The sequence below is a fragment of the Mus pahari genome, chromosome 14 (genome assembly GCF_900095145.1).
Source record: "Mus pahari chromosome 14, PAHARI_EIJ_v1.1, whole genome shotgun sequence".
Taxonomy (NCBI): domain Eukaryota; kingdom Metazoa; phylum Chordata; class Mammalia; order Rodentia; family Muridae; genus Mus; species Mus pahari.
Window position 1 is genome coordinate 10693671 of NC_034603.1, and position 25841 is coordinate 10719511.

General features: G+C 35.4%; 1 protein-coding gene across 3 annotated transcripts in view; it reads right to left on the reverse strand.

Annotated features, from left to right (window-relative positions):
• Window positions 1–1375: 1375 nt before the first annotated feature.
• The window catches only part of Gabra1 (gamma-aminobutyric acid type A receptor alpha1 subunit), a 52754-nt gene continuing 28288 nt past the window's right edge, over window positions 1376–25841 (reverse strand). For 2 of the 3 annotated variants that reach the window (XM_021212161.1, XM_029546446.1), the window contains exons 5-10: window positions 24779–24999; window positions 22395–22477; window positions 16202–16345; window positions 10633–10785; window positions 5838–6040; window positions 1376–4229 (exon numbers count right to left, since the gene is read on the reverse strand). In XM_021212161.1, the coding sequence (XP_021067820.1) occupies window positions 3918–4229; window positions 5838–6040; window positions 10633–10785; window positions 16202–16345; window positions 22395–22477; window positions 24779–24999 (1116 nt within the window). In that variant the 3' untranslated portion in view covers window positions 1376–3917. The remainder of the gene's footprint in view (window positions 4230–5837; window positions 6041–10632; window positions 10786–16201; window positions 16346–22394; window positions 22478–24778; window positions 25000–25841) is intronic. The other variant, XM_029546445.1, reaches the window with a different exon arrangement.

A 25841-nucleotide genomic window follows, 5' to 3' on the forward strand; every position in this document is an offset into this window, starting at 1 on the left:
AGAGCTATAAGGGGTATATGGAAGGGATTTGGGGGAGGAAATGGAAAGGAGAAATATTGTAATTATATGATAATATTAAACTAAATATTTTGTTATTAGATATAGTTACTATGTTGCATAACATATATGTAAAATTTTGTATCATTGAGAAAATATCTCTTCATTCCCAATTTTCATCATTGTATTCTCAATTTTATGAGTTTAATTGTGTTTAACTTTCACATATGAGTAAAATTCTATATAATTTGTCTTTCTATGCCTGTGTGTTTCATTTAATATTAAATGTCTTTCAATATAACCCAGGTTGAACCAGGTGTGGTGTCACATGCCTTTAATCCTAGCACTTTGGAGGCAGAGGCAGGCAGATTTCTGAGTTCGAGGTCAGCCTGGTCTACAGAGTGAGTTCCTGGACAGCCAGAACTACACAGAGAAATCTTGTCTCACAAAACCATATATATATATATATATATATATACTAGTTAATTATAATTCTTTTAGAAAGTATAATAACTTTTGTGTTTACTTCATGTTGTAACCAAGAGTAAATGGTCGGATAAAAGCCATCTTTAGAGTAGAAAAAAGGAGCCTCAGAAAAAGTTAGTACAAGGTCTTGAGAAGAACTAAATCAAGTTCTGAAGGTAATTGCTATGGATAAATCATGTTGAAATAGAGTGAGTCAGATATTTGTTTTGGTTAGCTAAAATTGCTATACAAACTGAAAGAACTCCAGTTAAGCACTTCAGTGAACTTTAAACATATGATTGGCAATGATGCTAAGCCTCTCTTATTCTCCTGATAATTCTGAAGAGCTTTGACACAGACTTAGGTTTTTAGCCCCGTGTGCCTTCCTAGAAATGATCAGAAACTAATGAGCCTGATAGTTACATTGTTTTCATGGGTGATATTTTTGATCAAGTGATGAATATTGATTAGTTTACTATTTATTTATTTATTTATTTATTTATTTATTTATTTATTTATTTAGGTTTAAAGAGATCTTTTTCCATTTGTTGTAATTGAATCTACCTTGTTTTGGTCCTGTCACCACTTGACCGATTATCTGTTGCTATTTCATCTATCACAACTAAATATAATTTTTGCCTACATTGAATTTGTTCTTGCTCCTGTTATGTTTCACAAGTGTTGAAGTGTTACTAGCAGTATCCGGCATCAGATTAGTTGATAAATTCTAGTTCTTACACAAGTCTTAGCAAGCAACAATTTAAGATTAGAATATGGACAAATCTTCAAAACTTCTGACTGGCGAGGCTGCTGCTGCTACTTGATACTTGCAAGTATTTCTAGCCCTAAAATGTGTTAAACAGGGCAATAGATGGACCTGTGGATGATGTGTAAACAGAATCAAGTATTCCAGTTTATTATTGAATAATGTAAGCTTTATTATTATAATCGAATACAGTGAGACATGAGAGTAAAAGGTTTTGCTAAACGCTGGAAAGCGAGACATGCAGCTGCCATGAGCAATCTTGACTCAGTTTGGGTTTTATTGCCACTTCACTGCACTAAGGTGCATAAACATTCAGTGTCATCTTAAAATAAAGAAAATTCCTGGGACTCAGCAGGAACTGTCCTTTATAAGAGTGTATCTTTATTTTTCTCAAGGAAGACTTAACTACTATTACATGGTTTAGCAAAGCACTGTTGTAAAGCTACATAGAATAATTTCTCTTTGATAAGTTTGCAATCAATTTACATAATAGAATACTACTCACATGTACTAACAACCAAGAAATGATGGCAATACGATCATTGCAAAGCAGTAAGCAGACTAATAAGAGATATTCACATCTAATGAGCGAAATACAGACCCAAACCTAGGCATGAGGAGTCTGGAAGATAAAATACTCGCACTAAACATGTTAGGTTAACGCCGGAAAATAACAAGATAAAAGGCAACACGGATGTTAGAGCCATAATTTATTTTATTTTCTATACATATCTATACATGAAATGTCCTTGGTTCAGCCATTTTTTTGGCATAGCTCATGAAATTTAGGCAGGACCAAATCAAACAATGAAGCACATTTAAGATGAAACCAGAGATTTGTTGTTTTAGGGAAACACAGGCGGTGTGTTTTCCAACATCATTGGATAGCAGCTTTTTTGAGAAAAACATTGCTCAAAACTCAGGTATGGATTCTAATTGACTTATTTGGCAATTATGCTAAAAGACTTATGTCATGGTCTTCGAAATGTGATTAGACCATGATCCGTGGATTCTGAACTAATGTTAAATATCTGTGAAAATCTATCAGACAAAAGGAGACTTCAAAAATACCTTCTTCATAAATATTTACTTCTAAAACATCTGGGCAATAATGAAAGGCTAGAATTTTTTATAAGGAATATTAATGGACCTCTTTTATTTAAAGCCCTTACATAGTATACCTACAAATATATTGCTGCAGTATAAATGAAATGTAATAATATTACTCAATAAAAGCTAGTTCCTGTACATTCTTTCATGTATTTTATATTGGATGCTACATATGGTACAGCACTTACTGAGATAGTTGGTATCAGCAAATAGAGAAATAATATACAGTTGGTTTTCTAGCTCCAACTACTCTTTCCTATTTTTTCTCTTTATCACAATAGCCTAAAATAGGAAAACATGGTATGACATAATTCGAGCAGATAGCAACTGATCTACTATTGAACACTGGGCAACAGTGAGGTTATGAGAGTTCTTGGTATAATTGGATTTCATATTCAATATGTTTTAAGTGGCATCTGTCTCCTACCGGCTGTTCTGTTCTTAAATGCAGGCTCTAAATGCATTTCCATAGCATTTAACAACATCTAACAGCTAAAAGTGGAGATCCCTTATGATATTTAAAGAACATAACTTAAAAAAATTAAATGTACAATCTCATGCTGAATATTTACATATATAATTTATATATTCTATTTTTTGTTGGCTAGTCATAAATTTCAATCTAAAGCTTTTGATGTAGTTATATAAAAGAATACATTCAACAATTCTAGAGCTTGCAAAATAGATTTGCCCCTCTGAAAGCATCTTCATCATAAGAATAGAGAATTCTTGGGTGAATGGGCCATCTGGGAATAAGAGTAAAAAGAATAGTTTTTAAATTATTCCATTCTTTTATTTATTTCAGCTTCTATCAAGTAAACATCTACGTTAGGCTGGCTGATCTCCATAGAGTCTACTGGTAAAAGTTCAGATGATAGCAGTGTAGCCCATTGAAAGGGTTTTCCCCACACTGGATTCAGAATGCTACAGTGATAGCCCCACCTTGCCCTATTTATTAGGCTTTCTTACATTCTAAAATAGCATTGAACAACAAAATATTACATAGTAAAATTTAAAAAGAGAAAGCCTAGGGAATTTTTAATTTGACAAACAAAACATTAAATCTATATATCAGCTTCAACATTGACAAATAAAAACATAAGCACACTATATTATTTGTGCAATAAAGACATAGGTTTAAAGTTCATTAAACATTTGTTATTTGCCCTTTAAACACTTTCACACAAAAATATTTTTGACGTATATATTTTTTTAGAACATTTGGAAATATATATCTACAAATGACTCTGTGGTTATAGTTAAGCTCTGTTTTTTTTTTTTTTCCCTACTTTTTCTCCTATCTTTGGACCTTCTTACCCTCTCTCTTCCTCTTGTCTGTCTCCTTCTGACATCCTTTTGCTCCCTGGCTTCCTCTCAGAATCCTGTCCCCGAGCTGAATACTCTGCTCTGCTCTGGACTGTCAGACAGGGGGTCTCTTGTTCTTATATGAAATATGGAAATAAGGAAACCTTCAAATTCTTTAGGACAGAGGCAGTAAAGCAGATAGGAATCACTGCATTGAGAACAGAAAGCAATTCTCGGTGCAGAGGACAGAACAACAGAATACGACTAAAAGAACCTATTGATGGGGCGTGGGGGCTTTTAGCTGAGGCTCTCTGTTTAAATACGTGGCCCAATAGACTAAGTTAAAGATTCCAAATAGCAGCGGAAAGGCTATTCTTGACAGTCGGTCGATTTTGCTGACGCTGTTAAAGGTTTTCTTGGGTTCTGGTGGTTTTGTCTCAGGCTTGACTTCTTTCGGTTCTATGGTCGCGCTTTTAGCAATAGTTGCCAAGCCGGGGTCACCCCTGGCTAAGTTAGGGGTATAGCTGGTTGCTGTAGGAGCATATGTGTTGTTTTTCTTAATGAGAGGATCCTTCACTTTCTTTGGCTGGAGGAAAAAAAATAACTTATTTAGCATACAGTGAGAAACAAAATGATGTTTCCGAGCAAAACAGCACTTGCTGCAAAAACTCTTTTTCTTGATTTAAAAATCTAAAATCTGTAATTTATGACTAACGCACTATGATCATTTGAAAAGCCAGATGATGTTTTGTAACCTTTCGGATCAAGAGGTAGAATATGTTTCTTCACTGGTTGAATGCAAAACAGACTCAGAGTAATAGCTATGTTACATAAGCTTAGGATACGGAACTCAAAACACTTTTCAGCCTCGGATTTCACCTTCTAGAAACAGTACTCTGGACAAGAAGAGAAGCCTAGGGCAGACTAGGGAATGGCTTGAGCTTGGGTTCACTGTTAGACTCCCTGGCAGCCAGTAGAGGACTAAGATATGTGAGGCCACCAAAAATTTCTCAGCTTTTGTGCAAACTTCAGTTAACCGCAATTGTGTGAGTGAGGCCAGGTTACATGAAAGGGACCAGTCCAGGTTCAAATTCAGAATCATCAACAAGTATTCAGGCCACTTTGTAGGCCATCCATCAGTAGATTTTCCTAAGTAATTGTTCTTTTTCAGAGTTATGCGAGCTCACACGTTTTCCATTATTCATGTTTAGGTATTGAGCACTTTAAATGTAGACTAACTAAAGGTGTACTATAAGAAAAAATATGCATGGGATTTTGATGATTGATATACATACAGAATATAGTGTAACTCCTTGATGGGTTACAACTATTAAACTGCTAGTTTTTCTGTACTACATATATTAGAATAAAGTATAGTCATCATTTTGATTAGGGTTTATTTATACTTTGTTCATGGATTATCATTATTGTTGATATTATTATCATTGTTATTATTATTGCTTTTCTGAGCTAGGGTATGACTATAGAGCCTTGGTTAGTCTCAAACTCATGAAGATCTACCTGCTTCTGCCACTCAAGTGCTAGAATTGAAGACATGTGTGCCAATGTACCTGGTTGTTTATAATTTTAAATTAAGGCTACTAGAACTTGTTAGGTTATCTGTGTGACTCACATCTGTGCATTACAACATGTTCATATGGAAGCAGCTATAGGATAGTGGTTCCCATTATGTTCGCACATAATATATTAAGGGGATGTCTGTTTGGGGACTTGGAAGGTATACCTTTTCTTGACTGGAATGAAAGCCGATGGTAGTTAATTTTTCAAATATAACCCAACTAAAACATGAAAATAACCTTGGGAAAGCAGTCCAAGGAGTATGCTGTTTTTGCTACAGAATTTATACCAGAATAGGAAAATTATAGTTTTCGTTTGCATCTGATAACAGGTACTTAAAACAAACAGAGAAGGCATATTTGAATAGAAAATTTCACCTTTGAATGTCCCTCCTTCTTTCCTCTTTTCACTACCTGCAAATCAATTTACCCAAACAACCTCTGCTATGAACAAAAACAAAACAATCCACTGTACTTTATCATTTACAGCCTAAGAGAGTAAGAAAGGAGTCCCTACCACTACTTTCTTGCATCTAATTCCACAAACCAACTTATTACATCTAAAAAGCTTAAGGTCTCAGAATCCTCATATAATAAAGTGCCTTTGTAGTGTTTACCTTTTCTGGAACCACGCTTTTGCCATCCCACGCATACCCTCTCTTGGTGAAATAGTTTACTGTGGCAAACTCAATCAGAGCTGAGAAAACAAAGGCATAGCATACTGCAATAAACCAGTCCATAGCCGTTGCATAAGCCACCTTCGGGAGGGAATTTCTGGCACTGATACTCAAGGTTGTCATGGTCAGAACAGTTGTCACTCCTAAAAGGAGAGAAATTAAGTAAATATGTTGGTTGACCACAGAAAATTTTATTACAGCAGACCTGCACTTGTTCCCTTGATCCAAGGGGAGCCAAAAGCATCATATTCACATCTGAATTCATCCTATTTTGATTGTGATGGTGGAGTCGGGATATGGCCTCAATATAGTTTGCACAGCAGTTTTTCGGGTCATTCAGAAGAGAGAGACTACTCTGCTAATTCAGAATATGTTACTAAAACAGTAAACTTCATTAAATAGCCATCTTGTATGCATATCCAATATAGGATAGGGAATGATATTATTCAGTGCACCCAACTCTTGACATATATATCTTAGATATATAATATCTGTGGTACTCAGAAATAGTGATAGTGCTGTTTAATAGTCTTTGTCCCACATGAAGAAATATGAAATTCAATTAGTCTTTGGAAGCAGAAAGATAAGTAACAACTTGGGGAATGATCATTTACCACATTTATAGCATTTTTCACATACTACTTCTCGTTCAAAAGAATTCACCCATTTCCTGGAAGCAGCATGTGTATGAATAAATGCATAGCAAGTTACATAAAACTTACTGTGCAAAATGGCATGCACATATACTTGCATATAGAATTTACATACTTTGCTTAAAATCAAATGACTATGGGGTAAAACTTGTTTGATTCAAGTGTCCATGATTTTATCTTTGTTCTGTGTTGTCTCATTTTCCCTATTCTGTAGGGATTTAAGCGACCCATATTCACAGTAAAAACACATTGTAAGTTGGTTCTATTTTATTTAGATATTTTTATGAGATAGAATGTGGACAATGTTATCTTTCCTGTTGTATGAACTACCATATGGAACACACTGTATTGGTACCATATACTGAGTTTAATGCTGTGAGATTTCTTTGGAAAAAAATTGCAAATGTTTAAAAATAGTTCAAAGCAATTCTGCCAGGAAGAGTGAGAGATCACCACAGAGCATCCTTGAGCTATTCTAAGGACTCGACCGAATATTTAGTACACCGGTAAGTGAATTCACAGACCTTAGCCACTGTTTCTGCAAAATGGCTGATTTCATCTTTATCCCCTCATGGCCCATACCATCAGTGAAACTCTCAGAAAGGACAACCTTTGTACAGTCACTAAACCATTATTGTGAGGATTACATCTAATAATCTAAAGATGAGAACTAATGCATTCCCGAGGAAGGAGCTGACAATCTATGATGCTGAAGTGAGGACTAATTCCTCCTGTTGGTAGTTTTAGAAAATCAGCTGTGCTATGCAGCTGTTGGAAAATTTTTGTAAGCTGCTTTAAACCAACCAATGTTCTTAGGTCTTCCAGGAATATCAAGGTAGATAGTCTTTTAACTACACTAGATAGTGAAATGATTAAGAAGAAATACAGTAGAATATTTATTAAATGATATTCATGGCATATGCCCAGGACTGTAAGAAATGTTAATTTTAAGATTTGGATGGCATTGGGTTCTGAAAATACTGGGGCCAGTTCCTTATTATATAACCAACCTAAAGAATATTAACTAGTGAACTGCTCCCAGATTTACATATCAATATCAACTAGAGCAGATAGCAAGGTAATTAAAAGTCAGTAATTGGGGAACAGAACAGCCCAATTCCAAATCCCAGCTCTATAATTGCTGAACTATACCTTGGGAAATGACCTTGGGAAAATTTTCCCCACAATCTTAGGCTTTTGTATTGTTGCTTTTAATTTCTTCCTTACTAATTGATTTTATTAACTCTAAAACACGAAGTTATTGAGAGTATTAAAAAGGATAATATAATAAAAATACTTAATTCTCAGTCTAATGGTTAATGGCAACTTAATGACTATGTAGAAAAATGCCTGTGTTCTTTATTATATATTACTACTACCATAAACTCCAGTTTTCTGAATTTCAGTTTATGTATATAAGCAAATATCAAAAGTAATCTATCTGGAAACTAATGATCTTACCCCCAAACTGTGTAAACTAAGACTAGTAAAGAGTAGCTTAAGGTATATGTATGTGCATATATGTGTCTGCACGTGTATTTATGATTTGAACCCCCTACCAAAAACCAGAAAGTAACAAAACTGCGTTCTATGACTGTTAAACTTCAAAGGTTAGGTGTGATAATTTACATATTTTATCTTTCCTATGTGATCAGCTTAAACATTGGTTTTCCTTCTTTGTGTGTAGATTAAACTGGAAATAGGAGCTCAGACAAATTAATTAAATAGAACAAAATTATATAGTTGTTACTGGGTAAATTTAAACCTAAATCTTGAGCGTTTTTAAGCAGAAAATTTACATGGCATTGCCTGGAAATAAATGAGAGAATGAGAAGAGAAAAAGATCATCTTTTCAAGTCATAGAGTAGACTTCAGCTTTCCTGCATTCTGCATTGCTTTTTAACAAACTGTTATAAGTCTATTGTCGCTGTTTTTCTCTTTTGGTATTTCTTTACATACTAGTGACCTGCTTAGGCATTCATGGAACTCAGAGGAATGTGCTAAGCTCAGGCTAAAAAGAATAGAATCATGTACTGAATAAATGTTAAAAGGCTAAAGGGCTAGAAAAATGTATTTGTGATTTTTGTCAAACTCAAGCACTATAAATACATGACGTTGTACACAAAAGTACTGGCTATAGCTGAGGTTACACTTATATGGTTATGTTTACCAAAAGGTCTTTGGTCGATTGTGATATAAGATCATTGAAAATGTTACAAGCAATGTTTTTGGACTCATAAAACACTGAAACGCTTTGGCGAATTTCCAAATAGAAAGGGTAGACTTGGCTGTTGCAAGAGAGGAAAAAGTTGTCATGAGACAAAATGCTGGTACATTCTTTTGAAATAGAACAAAACACAAAACCTGAACTATATCATGTATTTAGTTCAATGTTTATTTCTTGGTAAAATAAGGGCTCAGATGAGATGCCCATGCAGAGGCCAACATCTCTCAAGAGGTCTGTATTTAGTGGATTGAATGGTTGTTAGCATTGACAAATGGCTACAAAGAAAAATGAACCTGAATGAACTGCTCGTTTACTCTGCAGCTGCAAATCGTTTTGCAGGTTAATTTAGTTGTGTGCTTAAACTGTTGTCAGACGATCAGAGAACAGATTATGTGATTTTCAACATGGAAGCATTTGCCAAGTTCAGAAGACAAGACACTGTGGAGCAGATGTGGCAATCTGTATTTCTTTTTAAGAGAACTCTTGCACACTGTGGATGTTAGGGGTGTCAGAATCTCTACATATGAATAGATTGTAAACATTAAAAGGTTTTTTTTTTTTTTTCAGTGTGGAACATGCGAACTTCAACGCAGCAAGTAGATAGTAATTATTTGTAGAAGAAATCTGGTTGAACATGTCTTCCAGCAATAGACATGTGGCTATTACTTCTAAGTGAATGACATGGACCATAGTGAACCCAATATGTGCCAGCTTAATGCATCAGGATGAAGCAGAGGTGGTAGCTCTGTGCAACCATTAATTTCAAGGCATCTGGAGCTCATATCTCATCTTGACTCCACAACACCTCACCTAGTAGCTCCTAACTTGAGGTGAATAATTAACATAATTACCTTTATGTTCATTTGGTTTCAAGTTAATATGATATTCATAATAATACTGTCTAAATTTTAGGTTTAAATAATATAATATGGGGAATCAAATTTAAAATGGCTGGTATAAAATCACATAATAACTATTCTTTATAGTTATTTTATAATTTTATGATCATTAAAATTTCCAATTCAACCATACATCTCATGGATGTGCAAGCAGTTTGCTACTTCATTTTATTTCCAGAACACAGCCATAACTCGGTGTATTTCAAATAAAATGTCATTGGTTATATGAATTGATAAATTTGCTGTTGCAAGTCTTGCTTTCATTAGTCTAAAAAGTACGATTATGATGGTGCCCCTAGGATTCCATCATGAAACCCTCCTTTCTACAGGATGTGAACTCTAATATAATGAATTAGTAGATTCATTTTCACATTAGACAAGGTGTTCACTATTCAAGTCTTTCTCCATTACATAGCTTTAACTTGGAATGTTGGGATTACTTTAGAGATTCTAATAGGAAAGAGTCTGTTTCAAACTCTTCAGGAGTGCATTTGTGAGGTAAAAGGAGATAACTGTCTAGGGCTAGGATCACTAATGACCTCTTCTTAAGAAAATTTTGGTTTCTCCAATACAAGAAAGTAGTCTGTTGCTATTTTTTAAAGATTCTTTAAAAAATCATATACTATGTAGGATTTAAAGTTTTAGGTTGTTGTATTTTTAATCTAGTAAGTGCTTTTAATATCTGCCTCACTTTTATGCCAAAATTTAAAATTATATTTTATTAAGACTTCTATTTGTATTAACCAAACAGTTTTCTACATAAAGACTTTAGTCTTAAAAAGTGAAAATGTAAGTCTTATAAGTTTCCTAGTGAAAATGGTAAGTCTTCAAACGCTTTTCTTCTACTAAGTTCAGATTTAACACATATTTAACTTTTTTCCATCCTCCCTGCTATGTCACAATCATGAAATAAGTACCCTCTACACCTGCCCACCTGCATATTGAGTAGCACTTACCGAAGACAGTTCTCGCTGGTACTGACTCTCGGTTGAGCCAGAAGGAGACTTGCGAGAGAATAACGGTCATTATGCACGGCAGATATGTTTGAATAACAAAGTAGCCAATTTTTCTCTTCAAGTGGAAGTGAGTCGTCATAACCACATATTCTCCTAGAGGACGCAAAGCACAATGAGGTTGAAAAATGTGCCCTTAAAAAGTAGTTATTCCTTAGGTTATCAAAGGCAACAAAGTTCTAGAGCTTAGACACATCTTGTTTCCACATGTCACCTATAACCTGGAGGGAAAGGCCTTTGTCCAACAAAGAAAAGCAACATTTTTAAATACACATCAACTTGTCTCTGGGGATGACATGGAGGTATTAAAATCTTCTAATTCTTCCTTCCTTCTTCCATTGCTCTATCATATACATAAGGGGTAAAGCTGACCTTATATTTCCAGATTGAATCTGAATGCGATGCAGTAGATTCAGTGAGCCCAACAAACAAAGCTAGAATTGGTTTCCAGGGTAACTTGAGTGGATTTGTACAGCACACTTCTAGATGTCTCAACAAGGGTATTTCTCTGGAGGTGGGAAATGACTCAGGGAACTAAGGGGTAAAGTCATTTGATCTTCTCTGAATGTAGATTAACCAAGTTAGTGACCAAGAAGGTGGAAGCCAAAGTATAGGAATATGAACAACACTGCCAGTTATTTCACTGCTGTCCTGGCTTATGGGCACTGGACCGCTGCTTCTGCAGTCCTTGAAGATGAACTTACACTAAATTCCTGGGAGTTTCAAGTCTTCTGCCTTGGACTGGCATTTAACTCTAGTAAACATTGTTTTAAGACTCCTAGTTTCGTAAGATCAGAAGACTTGGTCTGCCTCAGGCTTAGTGCCTTAACTTCTTTTATGCCACATAACCCTAAACCCATGAAATCATCCAATCATGGACTTGGCTATGAAAACTCCTGAGCCAAGGCACACTTTTTTCCTTTTTAAATGTTTCCCTCAAGTACTTGTTTTTTCATAGCAGCAGAAACCTAACATATATACCCATTATACCAAAGTCTCTCACACGTACAGTTGACATTTGGACTCAACAATTGCTCATGGCTAAAGTCTGTCTTGTGAATTGTTTATTATTTAGCTATATCTCTTGACTTAACCTGGAACAGGAACCCTAAAGGAAGAGCCCTAGGAATTAAATGTCTTCAATAATTCTATACTAGAAGGGAGAAGCACTACGAACACTCTGGTTTAAAGGAGGAGGGACTTACCTCCCAGAAGGAAATCATACACTGTTCTGACAGCTTCGCTATGATTATCATTAGCAAATTATCATGTAAATATTTCCATTTCATTCTCTCTGTAAAACTGTAGTCTTGTTAATGGAGAAACAGACTCTAAGAACTTTTTGTTTCCCAGTTCTAGCCGCATTAGTTCTTTCTCTGTTATCAACTTATGTTTTCAAATTTCTTTGGAATGTTTGAATAAAAAGCTGCTGAGTTTGTGCAGCTAGGCACCTAGTAACACAACTGCCAGATAACAACATCAGATGATCTTTCCTTTCCTGGGATGAGGATGAAAATGGTCTGCATTACACACAGTAGAGAACAAACTCTTCCCTGCAGTCAAGGATTTCTACAACACAAACTTAACTTGCAATACAGGCTCATGTTCTTCCATACATCAGCTTAGTAGTACCTTGGCCAAGCAAACTCTATATGGCTTCTGTTGCTAACATTTTGTTCATGAATGAATTGTGAATAGCCCAAACTCCAGGTCCTCAGCAGGGTAGCAAGAAATGTCCTAAGGGGAAATTTTATTAGCTGCTAAAGAAAATGAGTTTATTTGAGTCTAATACTTAGATCTATTTTCTTGTTGTATAGCCTTGAGCGCCTCAAGTAGACTTTTCTTCATCTGAGTTTTCTTGTCTGTACAATAGTAAAACACTATGTGGCTGAAAGATAACTGCTCTAACAGGACACTCCATAAAAAAGTCTAAAATGTATTTGCCAAAGAAATACTATCAGTGTTACAAAAGAAAACCATTCCTGCATCTACCATGATTGGGTATTAATGACAACTACCATTTACTAAATATGTACAAGTACTTTGTACATTAATTAGAACTGTTCTTTATACTCATTAATAAAATTATGTTTTATTTTAAAATCTCTAAAATATATTATTGTATATTGTTGGTAATGACTTTAAGGTCAATAGAAAGAAAACAAGTGATCCCAATATGATAAAAACTCAATTTTCTTAGACTTTTGCTAAAATATAGCCTATGCGCCAATGCTGTTTCACCATCCCAGGGGTACGCTTTATTATTCTTCACAAATCATTCTATTGTGATTTGAAAAATGTCATCAGTTTAAAGGAAAAAATACCCCATCTTTCATAAAATGTCAGGAAGATGAGTATCTACACATATTCCATCATCTTTTGTTATTTGCACTGTGACATTTTTGTGAAGAGTGTGTAACGAATATGGTTCTGGGAAATATTATTTGACATTATACATATTATAAACAACATATTTTTCTGAGTGATTGTGAAAGAACAAAAGGGCTTCTACTGTTTTAAAAGCATGTTAAATTAAATAAAATCTAAAGAGCGTTGGCATAAAACATTCAAATAAGTGACAGAAGTGACAGCAGTATCAGAATCAAATTATAATAATTTAAAAATGAGAGAATAACAAAAGAGAAAAGCCCATATCTTAATGGGGATTGAAAGTCTAGACACCAAGTGCATATCTACTAAGCATATCAAATAAAAATATAGAAGAACTGTAATATCCTTAGAGATTATATAACTTGAGGGAAGATTATAAATTAAAAGTAACAATATTCCTGATATAATTCAGAGTAAAATTTAGGAGAATGTAAGGAAGAAAGGGGGTATTATTTGGCAAATTTGCATTTCAAGTCGTTTTAGAATTGGCTTTCTCAAATGTTTGTTAAACATCATGGTTGGTTTCCTGGGCTTTACTCTCGTATTTCCTGGAATATTATGAAGCTAAAAATCTAAGAGCATATGTGACCATACATATTATCCTAAATCTTATTTAGATGTATAATGTAAAGATAGAATGGTAGACATCTAATCTCACTGACCAGGGAAATCAACCTTTAGTCAACTTATAACATGTTATTGAACATATAGTTAATGGAAGTTTTTTTTTTCCAGATACCATGGAAATAAAACATGACTGAGCACTGGAACTCAGCCTAACTATATCTTTCCCTCCTATGCTACATTTTTTTTTCTTATTTGCACAATATACTTATTCAATGCCTTCTCTGGAACAGCTACTATAGAAAATAATAGGGATAAAGAAAATAGGCATGCTCTTTGCCCTCATGAAAGCATTCACACAGCACTTAGCACCCATTTTGATAATTATAGTTTATATTTTCATCCACTCTGGACTTCACCTTCCATGAGAGCAAGGTCTGTGCTGTGGCATCATTGAAACTCCAGTGACTGTCACGATACCCGACTTATCATAATGCTCATTTTAAAGAAGTAAACAGAGCATATTTAGGTATCTTTTTTCAGCACATATTGTAAGATTTAAAAAAAAAAGACTTTAGAACTAGAGTGACAGTAATTGTGCAATAATTTGAGCAACAATTGTGTGATATTCCTCAGTGTTTTAACTAGAGCTTCAATCGTATTTCTAGGTATCATTTTAGGTATAATAATAGACACAGACACTTACTCATGCTATGCAAAGGATCTCATATTGAGCTTCATCTCCAGTCACTATCTTGCCTTTAATGAAAAGTTTGCTATTTCTGTCTCCTTAGATGAAACATAGATTTCTGTCTGGATAAAGAACTGATCCAACATCCCCAGGCTTGTAAGTAACAGGACCAGGATGTTGATCCACATCTTTCTCATGGTAAAGTGACAGGCTCTCCCCTGTGCTAGTAAAGGCAAAGCTGAGGAAGAGCCTCTCCATCTTATAGAACAAGAAGCAGAACTATTTATGCTCCTAAAAATGGAATGGGTGTTTTTAAACAAGAAAAAGAGACATCATATGTAAAACTTAAGTGGCTGATCAATTACTTGAAAATGTTAATATTCTTTTTTAAAATTTTCTTTATTTTCTTTATTTACATTTCAAATGCTATCCTGAAAGTTCCCTATACCCCCCCCGCCCCTGCTCCCCTACCCACCCACTCCCACAACTTGGCCCAGGCCTTCCCCTGTGCTGGGTCATATAAAGTTTGCAAGACCAAGGGGCCTCTATTCCCAGTGATGGCCGATTAGGCCATCTTCTGCTACATATGCAGCTAGAGACACAAGCTCAGGGGGTACTGGTTAGTTCATATTGTTGTTCCACCTACAGGGTTGCAGCCCCCTTCAGTTCCTTGGGTACTTTCTCTAGCTTCTCCATTGGGGACCCTGTGTTCCATCCAATAGCTGGCTGTGAGAGAAAATGTTAATATTCTTAAGGTCCCAAGATAAAATCCGAAAACAGAACTTTGTTGATATTGCTGTTTGTTTGTTTGTTTGTTTGTTTTCTGAGAAAATTAGCATCATTCTTCATGTACATGAGTGGATCACTATCTTTAAAAATCACAAATTAAAGTGTGTTAAATAATTTTAAATTCTGTAAGATGTGCTAAAACATAATTATTAGCTCTTGAAAATATTTTAGGAATTGTGCACATTTAAAATACATAGCTTTGAGGAGAAGCATAAACTTTCTGATTTGTTGTGTCTCAGATTTATTTATAATTATTTTGTTTCCATTATCAGATTTCAAATAATACAAAACAATCCCTTGTATAAATTGGGGGCCTTTGTATAACACTTTGCCATAACCTCAGAACCTCCATGTACAGTTTAGTAGTACTGTCTCATGTTGTTTGAAAGTACGACTAGAGTTGTTTTTAACACTAAAAAGAATCACACATTATCTACTTTTAATTAAAAAATGGAAGACTAAGTAGTGTGTATACCTCCTTTGGCTTAAGCTGTGGGATAGTCTTAGTTACAGGAAAAAAAAGCAAATTGGCGCACGTGTGTGTATGTTTGTGTGCGTGTGTGTGTGTGTGTGTGTATGTGTGTGTGTGTGTGCATGCATGTGTGTGTGTGTGTGTGTGTGTGTTCTACAGTTAGTGATTAATGTGTGTATTTATGTACAATCTGTTGATGTGTGGCAATAAGTGGGACCTACAGGTCACAAAATGGCTAATATTTTTATAATGATATTGACTGCAAAGACTTGCATGGTTTTGATTGATTATTCCCAACATACTACAGAGTTACTACATTCTACTGGTAAACTGAAGGTATAATGAATTCATACAAACTTTCATCGTTCAGTTTATAACCCAATTTTCTGCTTATATCCCAGGCTGCCATGATCTTATAGAACTAGATTCTTATTGTGCAGATAAAGAGAAGCCAGAAGATAGTGAATGACAGGTATAGCTCTGGACAATTTTCTCATTCCCTTTTCTTACCTCTCTGTCACTAAGGGAATCAAAGAGTTCTTAAATTCTCGCAACACATTTTCCTCTTCCTTCCATTGTTTTCAAAATAATCAAATGGAACTTACCAGTACTGGACTGAACAATTCCAGAGTCAACTGTTTGTCCAAGAAGGTCATACTGGTTTAAACGTGATCCATCTTCTGCCACAACCACTGAGCGGGCTGGCTCTCTGGTCCACTCATAGACAACTTCTGCTCTTGTATAAGCATCTGAGATTAAAAAGAGAAAATAGTACCCATATGCATCTGCCTCTATGATTCTCCTAATGAGCTGATTGTTCCATCATCTTCATATTTCTTTCCACATTGTTGCAGATGGCAAGCTAGAAATGAAAGCTCATACTCAGTTGCTTGGTAATATAGATATACATAGTTTTGAAATTTTTTCAGTAATTTGTTCAATTTTAGCATGTTCAGCTCATAAAAAGTATACAGCATTGTGCTTGTAATACAAAAAGAGCCATATACAAGGTGGGTGACTTTATGTGACAAACAATCTTTATGTAAAGGAGTTATTAATAGACAGGCAAATAAAGATGTAATTCCACAGAGTGAGATAAAGTATACATTACTGGTTGAATAGACAGAGGGAGGGCTCAATTTGAGATTTGGAAAAGGACCTAGAAAGGCTCAGAGTCAACACAAACAGAGGTCATGAGAAAGAGTTTGTTCAATAGATATGTTTTTGTTATTGATTATTTATTCATCTTTATTTCAGGCAAAGGAGTGTCTCAATCGAAGAAGATTAGTGTGGCCATAGTAGGAAACAGGAGAGCTAATGTAAGATTAGCAACAATTCTGGAACCACAGGAAGTTGAGCCATGGAATGCTTACATTAAGTGGAAAACTAACACCAGAAATGTTGCTGCAGAACATTTGGACAAGAGAATTATATTGGCAACCTTTTAAATTGACTGTATTTAAAAATATTGGCGTGAGAAGTTATTTTATAGACCCTTTTTTCTCACTCATTTTCATTTGCCAAGTCACTATTAGTCAACAAATCTTCCATATGAGGTTCTGGCTCATGAATCCTTAATCCATTGACATTACAGACAAGTGGACAGAAAGGAAGAAATGCCGGAAGTGAGGGTAGAAGAACAGGATAGATGGAAGGAGGAAAAGAAGAGGGAAGAAGGAAAGAGAAGATTTCACAGTATTTCTGTTTTCTAGTACCAGAATACCCACTTCACATGGGCTGAGATGCTGTCCCTTTTTAAATACACAATGATTTTAATAATTTAAGGGGTATCATAGGAGGAAAAGCTAGCTGCTTTGGATTATTTGACGGGAGGGCATGGTAGCAAAGGTTGTCCTTATGATAGAAGCTTGAGACACTGGCCAGTGGCCAACTTGTCCATTAGTTACATTTGGCATCCTGCCCAGGGACCAAAACACTTTCAGAAGGCCATGAAAATGTTTTAATTTATTTAAAATCTAAGATCAATATAACCTAACCTGGCCTGTAGTCATCTTTATACCAACAGTTATGAAGTATAATTTCAATTATGTTTTGGAGAAGCCCCCCTAAAAAGATAAAATTGTTTAGAGCTCATTGAATTCTTAATCTATTCTGTTCAATATAACTCTCAAACCCAGGCTTAAGAATAGTGTACAAGTATGTATTTGGCCAAGATAAAATATTATAAGATTTTAAATTATGGTTGCCTTTACATGAAGATGAGGTTCCTTACATAAACAAATACTGCCTTTGAATCAAAACTTGGAAGATCACTAGACTCTGAACTGAGTGAAGCAGAAAAACTGAGATCTTGCTCTCCATAATATGTTGGCAACCTGTCTGCCCCATCACCCTTTGTAAGGCCATTCATGCAGCTATCTCTTGCAGAAACTTGTATTGGGAAATTGAGAGAAAATAATTTAATGTATTCTGAGACAAATTTAAGTGGCAAATGGGTAATCTAGATTCACTCCTGTGGACTTTTAAACATTTTTTTCTTTTCTTGTGTTTTTTTTTTTTTTAATGGGTAAATGAGGAAAGCATTTTACTGTTGTGTAGAGTAATACAATTTTATCAATTATAAAGGTATAAAATGTAACATTTAAAAGTCTCTTAGAAGAGAACAGTGTACAGGAGTTGGAGTCCATGGATATGTATTTCAACAACATATATTTTTCTGGTCAGAGCAAATCTTTGTTTTCTTGCAGACATAGACACACTGTATTTGTGAGAGATGAATAGAGAAAAGCATCAGTGGCCACATGCTTTCATCATATTATAGAGAGAGCAAACTTGGAGTAGAACTAAGGAAGAAGGCAGCTTGCAATGCTATTCATTCTACTCCATCCTGTTTGAAGTGTATATGTGTGTGTGTGTGTTTCTAGAAAAATTTCCACTCTGTGCACAAAAGCCAAGGAAGTATACTGGGTCTGTAAATGTCAGGGAAGCTAATTCTAAAGATCTGGTCATTCTGGAGCAAATTAAATCTACTGCTACTGTATTATATACTTGTTTGCAGCAGTGGTTAGGTGGTCTCTGGAATGCTAATGTGTTTGGAGAGGGAAATTTGGTATGTTATCTTTGCTGTCTTGTGCTTCATTTCTTAGAAGTCCCATGGTATATGGAGATATAGAGGCCTCTGCTCCAGTACAGTGAAGCTTCACACCACTCAGTACTCATGGCTTCTGCTAAAAATCTCCCTAAATGAGGAACGCACTCCTGTAATGCAAGCTGGTGCGTTATGGAAGAGAAGACAGAAGGAAGGTACCTCATTCGTTTATTTGAACTGATAATTCTTAAATATAAGAAAACTGACAAGTATCTTCCATTGCTTAGTCTAATGCTTGAAGACATGGTTTCAAAAATCACATTATCTAGGAAGTAATGGTAAAAACAAAAGGTACTAGTTAAGGTTATGAAATAGCCGTACGGTTAACTCTGGATTTGATGTCAAGAGGAAAGCTGTCAAATGAAGCTGTGCTGCTTGTTATCAGCTTAAGAGCCCAGGTCTTCAGGTTTTCCCTTCATTCCTCAGACCTCCTCCATCCCCCCAGAATTTTAAATGTGGAAAAGCAAAAGGGCAGTTAAAGCTCGTTAGTACAATTTTTCTTTATTCCATAAATTCTTATTCATTGAATTGTGTTATGCTCTGTACTAGAAAATGTTAAATAAAATATACCCTACTCTTATAAAAGTAGTAGTCTGCATACAGTAAAGAGTATTCATAACACAAATAATAATGAATAGCAATACAGGGACAACTGTTATAAAACATGTTAGAAAGAGAATCAAGAGGACAGATAGTGCTATTTACAAATCTCTCCAGAATTACCTGGAAAGAACTTAAGAGGTGCTGTCTGTGCTAAGATGTGAAAGCTGGGACAGGAAGCAACACAAACGTGGCAAAGGGAAGAGCAAAGCACAGCAAGAAGATCAGAAGAGACACACCCAGGTGGAGCGCTGCTGGTCCATTTTCCTTTAACATCATTCTTTTTGTATGATACACTCTTTGTTTTCTCCTCAAGATCTACTTCCTTCCTTGTAAAATACCTCCCAAATCCTTCAATTGGAAATGTTTCTATATGAAAATATTTTCTACCCAACCTTTTCTGACAGCATAGGCAAAATAAAACATATTTCATCATACATAGATGTAAATAGATGAATTTTAGGACTTTAGGAAAACCTTTGATCTTTGTGAAGCAGCTACTGGTTTCTTTTTTTCTTTACTAACTGTTCCTCATCTTCTTGAAAACAGATACAAGTGCTAGAGATGCTGTCTTGTGATGAAGAACTTGATCTAAAGACATTCCTTGTTTAAAATATAATACTAAGCATACATCAACAATAGTGACCTCTACACATCTGATATGAAAATGCATGGTCACTTTTTTTAGCTTTCCACACTTAATACAAAAAAAAAAAAAAAGCAAAAATACCCAAACAAACCTGTAATTCATTGACCAAATACGAACATATTTGAAGCCTAATTAAAGTTGGGCATAAAATATTTTTATCTAGGGACATTATTATCTAGGGACATCATTGTGATGATATTGTGATACTGGTACTGAATTAATATTGGCTCAGGAAAAATATAGTGGGTCATTTTCTCCTATCTAAGGTTACTTTATGGGCTGGGGGAACTTATAAGGCCTGATATATTTGATGTACTATTTGACATCCAAGTTATAAATAATGACATCATGGTTAGAAATGTAACTTTCACTCAGGAAAAAACCCAAGAGCCCACGATGTAAGGAGTACATTAAAATAAGGAAAGGGTGGGAAAGGGCAGTCCTCTCTAAAGTCCTGTTTAGCTGACAGGTTCGAAGGCTATTAATCCTGAGTCTTCAGGATAGAATGTGATCTATAAATAGAGAACAATGACTCCCCATGACTGAGCTGCTAGGCACATAGAGGCACTTTGCTATTTTCTTTGCTTGCTCCCATCCTACACGATCACTATTTTTCCTCTATGAATCATATTTTACCAAAATAGTTGCTCAGTCTGCTTGTCTAGTGGGAACAGTAAGCCAGTTAGGTAAACTGGAGTTGACTCAGTTCTTGTCTGAAACCCCTCTGCAGGAAGCCAGAAATACATTATCTTCACTTTATGTATGCATGATAGTTAGAAATAGAAGGGGAAAGAAAAGCTCAGAGAGGCCAGCTCTACAGCTCTAAGTTCCTTTGTCTACACAAAGGTACTCCTTGATGATATCAAGCAGTACACATCCAGAAAGTCAACACAATGGAGATATATCTATGATGCAATCAAATGGCAACCAAAGCATAAATAAATTCATGAATGCCATGGGACAGTCCTACTGACCTGGAAAATATTTAAGGTGATAATGACAATAAATTATTTTCTAGGTGTCTCCTTAACACTCTGCCTCCATTAAGATAAAGCATTTATACATCTGTCTTTGGCCACCTGTGAATAATTTCTTAAAAACACTCTAGAACAATATAAAGTAAATACTGTAATCCCTTTAAAAGAGAATGAAAAAGTATCTATGAGATACAATAATCCTTTCCCTTTTCCACAAATACCACTAGATACTATTTTTCTACTACATGATTTAACGCGTGGTTTCTACTTTAGTAAATAACAATAACATGGGAGCTGGAGAGATGACTTGGTGGTTAAGAGTATGCACTGCACTTCTGGGCATCCTGAGCTTAGGTCCCTGCACAGAAATCAGGTAGTTCATCACCACTGCTCACGCCAACTTCAGTAAATTTGATGCCTTCTTCTGGCTTCCACAGGTGTTCGCGGATGCCTGAGGTACACTCACATAGTATCCTAGAGGTAGTTACTCTTGCTGTGATGAGATATGTCATGATCACCAGACCAAGAATGGAATCAAACACAATGAGCTGGGCCCTTCCTATCAATCACTAATAAAACAAACAAACAAAAAAACAACTTGCAGCCAGATCATAATGGAGTCATTTTCTCAATTGAGGTTCTCTCCTTTCACAAAATCTAGCTTATGTAAGTTTACAGAAAATTATCCAGCACATATAGGCACATATAGGCACACATACATAAATATAAAATATGTTTTAAAAAGTAAAAAAATTAAGAAAAACACCTAAGGCCTACTACTTGTAGCCAATTCTTGTAATACATTGCTCTCTCTGTATTTGTGACTCTCCAATAGACCATAACTAATTGGAAATCTCTTGCTCAAGTTCATAGATCTCTCAAAAAAATAAGACAGGAACCTAGCCTAATTGTCCTCTGAGAGCCTCCGACAAGTAGCTGACTGATGCAGTGATCCACAGCTAAACATTTGACAGAACTCAGAGAGTCTTTTGGAAGAGGTGGGGGAAGAATTGAAGGACCCAGAGGGGACAGGAACTCTACAACACCAACAGAGTCATATAACCTGGACCCCCGAGGCTTCCTAGAGACTGAACGGTCAACCAAAAGAATACATGGCCTGGACCTAGGGCCCCCCCTCACATGTATAGAGAATTTGCAGCTCAGTCTACATGCTGGTTCCCCAACAACTGGAGCAGGGCTTACCCTGACCCTGCTACCTGCCTGTGGATCATCTACCTTAACTGGGCTGCCTTGTTTATCTCAGTGGGGAGTCCAAGAGTGGCTTGATGTGTTAGGACAGGTTGATACCCAGTGGGGCCTCCCCATTCTCAGAAAGGGGAGGAGAAAGGGAAAGGAGATGGGGGAGGGAAGACTGGGAGGGTAATAGCAATCTGGATGTAAAGTGAATAAATAAATAAACTAGTAGACAAAAAATAATGCTAGTTTGAAGTAAATTTACTTACAGCTTCCAAATTTTAGTGGGCAGGCATGGGCATCCATAGGGAAGTCTTCCAAGTGCATTGGGCACTCAGCTCTCACAGTCAACCTTGTTAATTAAGGGAACACAGAACACAAACAAAAGCTCTATAGATTAGATACTGATAATTAGAGTAGGATGGTATTAACCTTAGCAAACAGAAGAGTTGGAAGTAAAGTGCACGCCCATGCTATAGTCCCAATAACCAAATGAACTAGAGGGAGCTACCATGATTGATATCTATAATTTTGTGTTTGCTTAGTGAAAATGGACAAGATTGGATTTTGAAGATGGAGAAAGAATTGCTGGTGTTTCTTATAACAGAGAGCACCCACTAATCCACCCTGCTATGAGAATTGTTCTGATTAATTAAACCAGACAGAGTCAAATAAATAATTACATAACAACACATAGAAATGTATCATACAGAGTCCATTTTCCCGATCTTAGGCCCCTTTATCTTCTCAAAACAAAACTGAACGTAGAGCCTGGCAAGAATTTCTCTGTTGTCTTCTCACTGGGTGGTTCTGACTCTTTTATCCAATAAGGTCGTCCTGATTCTTTTATCCAGCCAATTTCCCTGGTTTAATGTGGATTTATCTCTACACATTACCTCTACCACTTGGAATGTAAAGAAACCTTTTCTTTTTTCCTACCTCTCAGATTCAACACAGAAAAACCCTTAGGTAAAAAATGTCCTGCTAACTTCTCCAGGAAGAAGGAAAAACAAAAATAAACCCAAACTTGGGTCCTTTTTTTTTTTTGTTTGTTTTTTGCTCCACATGATTCTATTAAAACTCCTTCTGTAAATACTTTATTTTGAAACACGTGCTTAGGTTGTGGTACTTGTGAATTTTCCCCCTTTGCTCTCTTCAAGGAGATTTCTCCAGTTTGGATAGTACTATGACCAGCACAGTTGAAGCTGCAGTACCTTATAAATATGCAGTGCAACTTGAAATGCGAAGGATTAAAAGGTTACATGCACTAAGCTAATGGTAGGCTCACCCTGGGAGATGATATTCTTGAAAACAATGGAGCGTTCTCAAAGACAAGGGGTCATGAGTGATCCCATCTGTGAAAGAAATCTTCCCAGTCAATGCAGATGCTCTCCTTCCATATTTTAATGAAAGGAGAATTCTTATTTGTTTATTTATCTATTTATTTATCTATTTATGAGAAGAAAGTTGTTGCTGATGTCTTCAGAAGACTGTGGAGAACTGGATATTTTTAATAGATTTTTTGTCTTTCTTAAGATGACCTAGCCAGTCCTGCCAATGTGTGTTTGCACTTAGTTGAAGGCAGTGATGGAAGCTGCTCTGCTTGCCTTGCTATCTTTTGTGCTTTATACGAAAAGTCAGGATTTTATAAAAGTAGAAAACCATTTTCTTCAATGATTTGTGCATAGAGAAAGAATTTTACATGTGTTAGGTGAAATTAGGGGCAGGTAGTGTTGGATTGGACATCTCAGTTTAATGAAATGGTTGGAGCATAGGTTGTGTGAGGTTATGGACAGAAGGCAGATGTGCCATCATATTTGAATGAAACAAATGACCAAACATAGGAAGCACAGAGGATTCCAATTAATACTCATACTGGGCAGCCAAATTTTATTTAAACAAAAAGTATTTTCATAAAATGATCAAAGAATAAATCATAGACCATTCAAAATTTCCAAGTAAAGACTACATAAAAATTCATATTTCTATAAAAAATTTTAACATTTTTTGTTGTTGTTGTTCTTTCATACTTCCTTTCTTCTATCCTGAAAACACCGTATACTTATGCTTGGCAGTCATTTCAAACTGGGAACATTTTATATCATCTATACATATAAATATGTATATATAGATTATATATTTTACATAGACTTCAGAGTAAGCCAAATTAATTATCTCCAGATAAGGATACTATTTGAGAAATTGTACATTTCTTCACATACATACTTCCATAGGAAATTTTAAAAAACTTTATTTGGCCACACTTTTTATTTTGTCTTCCTTAGTTGTACAAATATCTTTAAATATATACCATTAGATAGCTTCTAGGATTTTAACCTGTACCTTATTGGAATGCAGGGAGATATGAAATTCATAACATGGACTTCATGGAGGTCCTCATGCTGAATTAAAACAGGTTGGAATTACAATCTCTGCAACATTGTATTATTTAACCTCGTCTTCTTGTACATTTTATTTGACACTGCATGCATGCATTATATTTTAGAGCATCATTATTGCTTGGCAGAATAAATTTAATGCTTAAAAGTAGGAAACCAAAACCCTGACTATGGCACATCTCCCTGATGATTTTCTTCTTGCGACAGAACAAAAAGTATGGATACTTTCCTGCAGAAACCCCAGCTGTCCTTACCTCATGGTGTACAGCAGTGTGCCATCCTCTGTGATACGCAGGAGTTTATTAGGCATGGTCATGTTGTGGGCCACAGACTTCTTTCCATTGTGGAAAAATGTATCTGGAGTCCAGATTTTACTGGCCATAAGATTGTTTAACCGGAGCACTGTCATGGGTCCTTTGAATTTTAATCTTTCATCCTTCCAACTTTGACGGAAAAACACATCTATTGTATACTCCTGTATAATTTTGGAAAAGATCAGAGTTTACAGTTTTACATATTTGCCATACAAATATCTTAAAAATAAGATATTGGAATCCTGTTATCATTTAGGTGATGTTTTTGGAAGCAAACTTGTGGTGGCACTTACATGTTTAGTGTTAGAGGAATAAATGGTGACTTTTGTAATAATTTTTATGCATGTACATACATAAATACATGCATGCATGCATACATACATACATTCAGAAATGCACACACATAGAAAGAAAGAAAGAAAGAAAGAAAGAAAGAAAGAAAGAAAGAAAGAAAGAAAGAAAGAAAGGAATTTGTTTTATATATAAAAAAAAATTTATAGAAAAAATTTTTCTCAAACAAAAACCTCCTTTGTCACCAATAATAAAATAAAAACAATATACTACAGTTTTAAAAAACCTCATACTTTCAGGTTTTATATAAAGGGGGTATATTTAAATAAAGGAATTTCAGCCATAAAAATAAAGCATAATGTTTACAGGCCCCTCTGTGTTCTCTGAAAACTTCATATTCAAACTCAAGCCAAAATGGTGCTGTTACAGATGTAAAAATTCTTTGACTAAAGAAATGGCTTTTTATTTGCCTAAGAATTTCATAAATTCATTGTTTTTAATAGCTGAGTTGTACTCCATTGTGTAAATGTACCACTTGAGTGAGGTAACCCAATCACAAAAGAACTCACTTGATATGCACTCACTGAGAAGTGGATATTAGTCCAGAAACCTAGAATATCCAAGATACAATCTCCAAAACACAAGAAAATCAAAAATAAGGAAGACCAACACATGGATACTTCATTCCTCCCTAAAATAGGGAATAAAATAT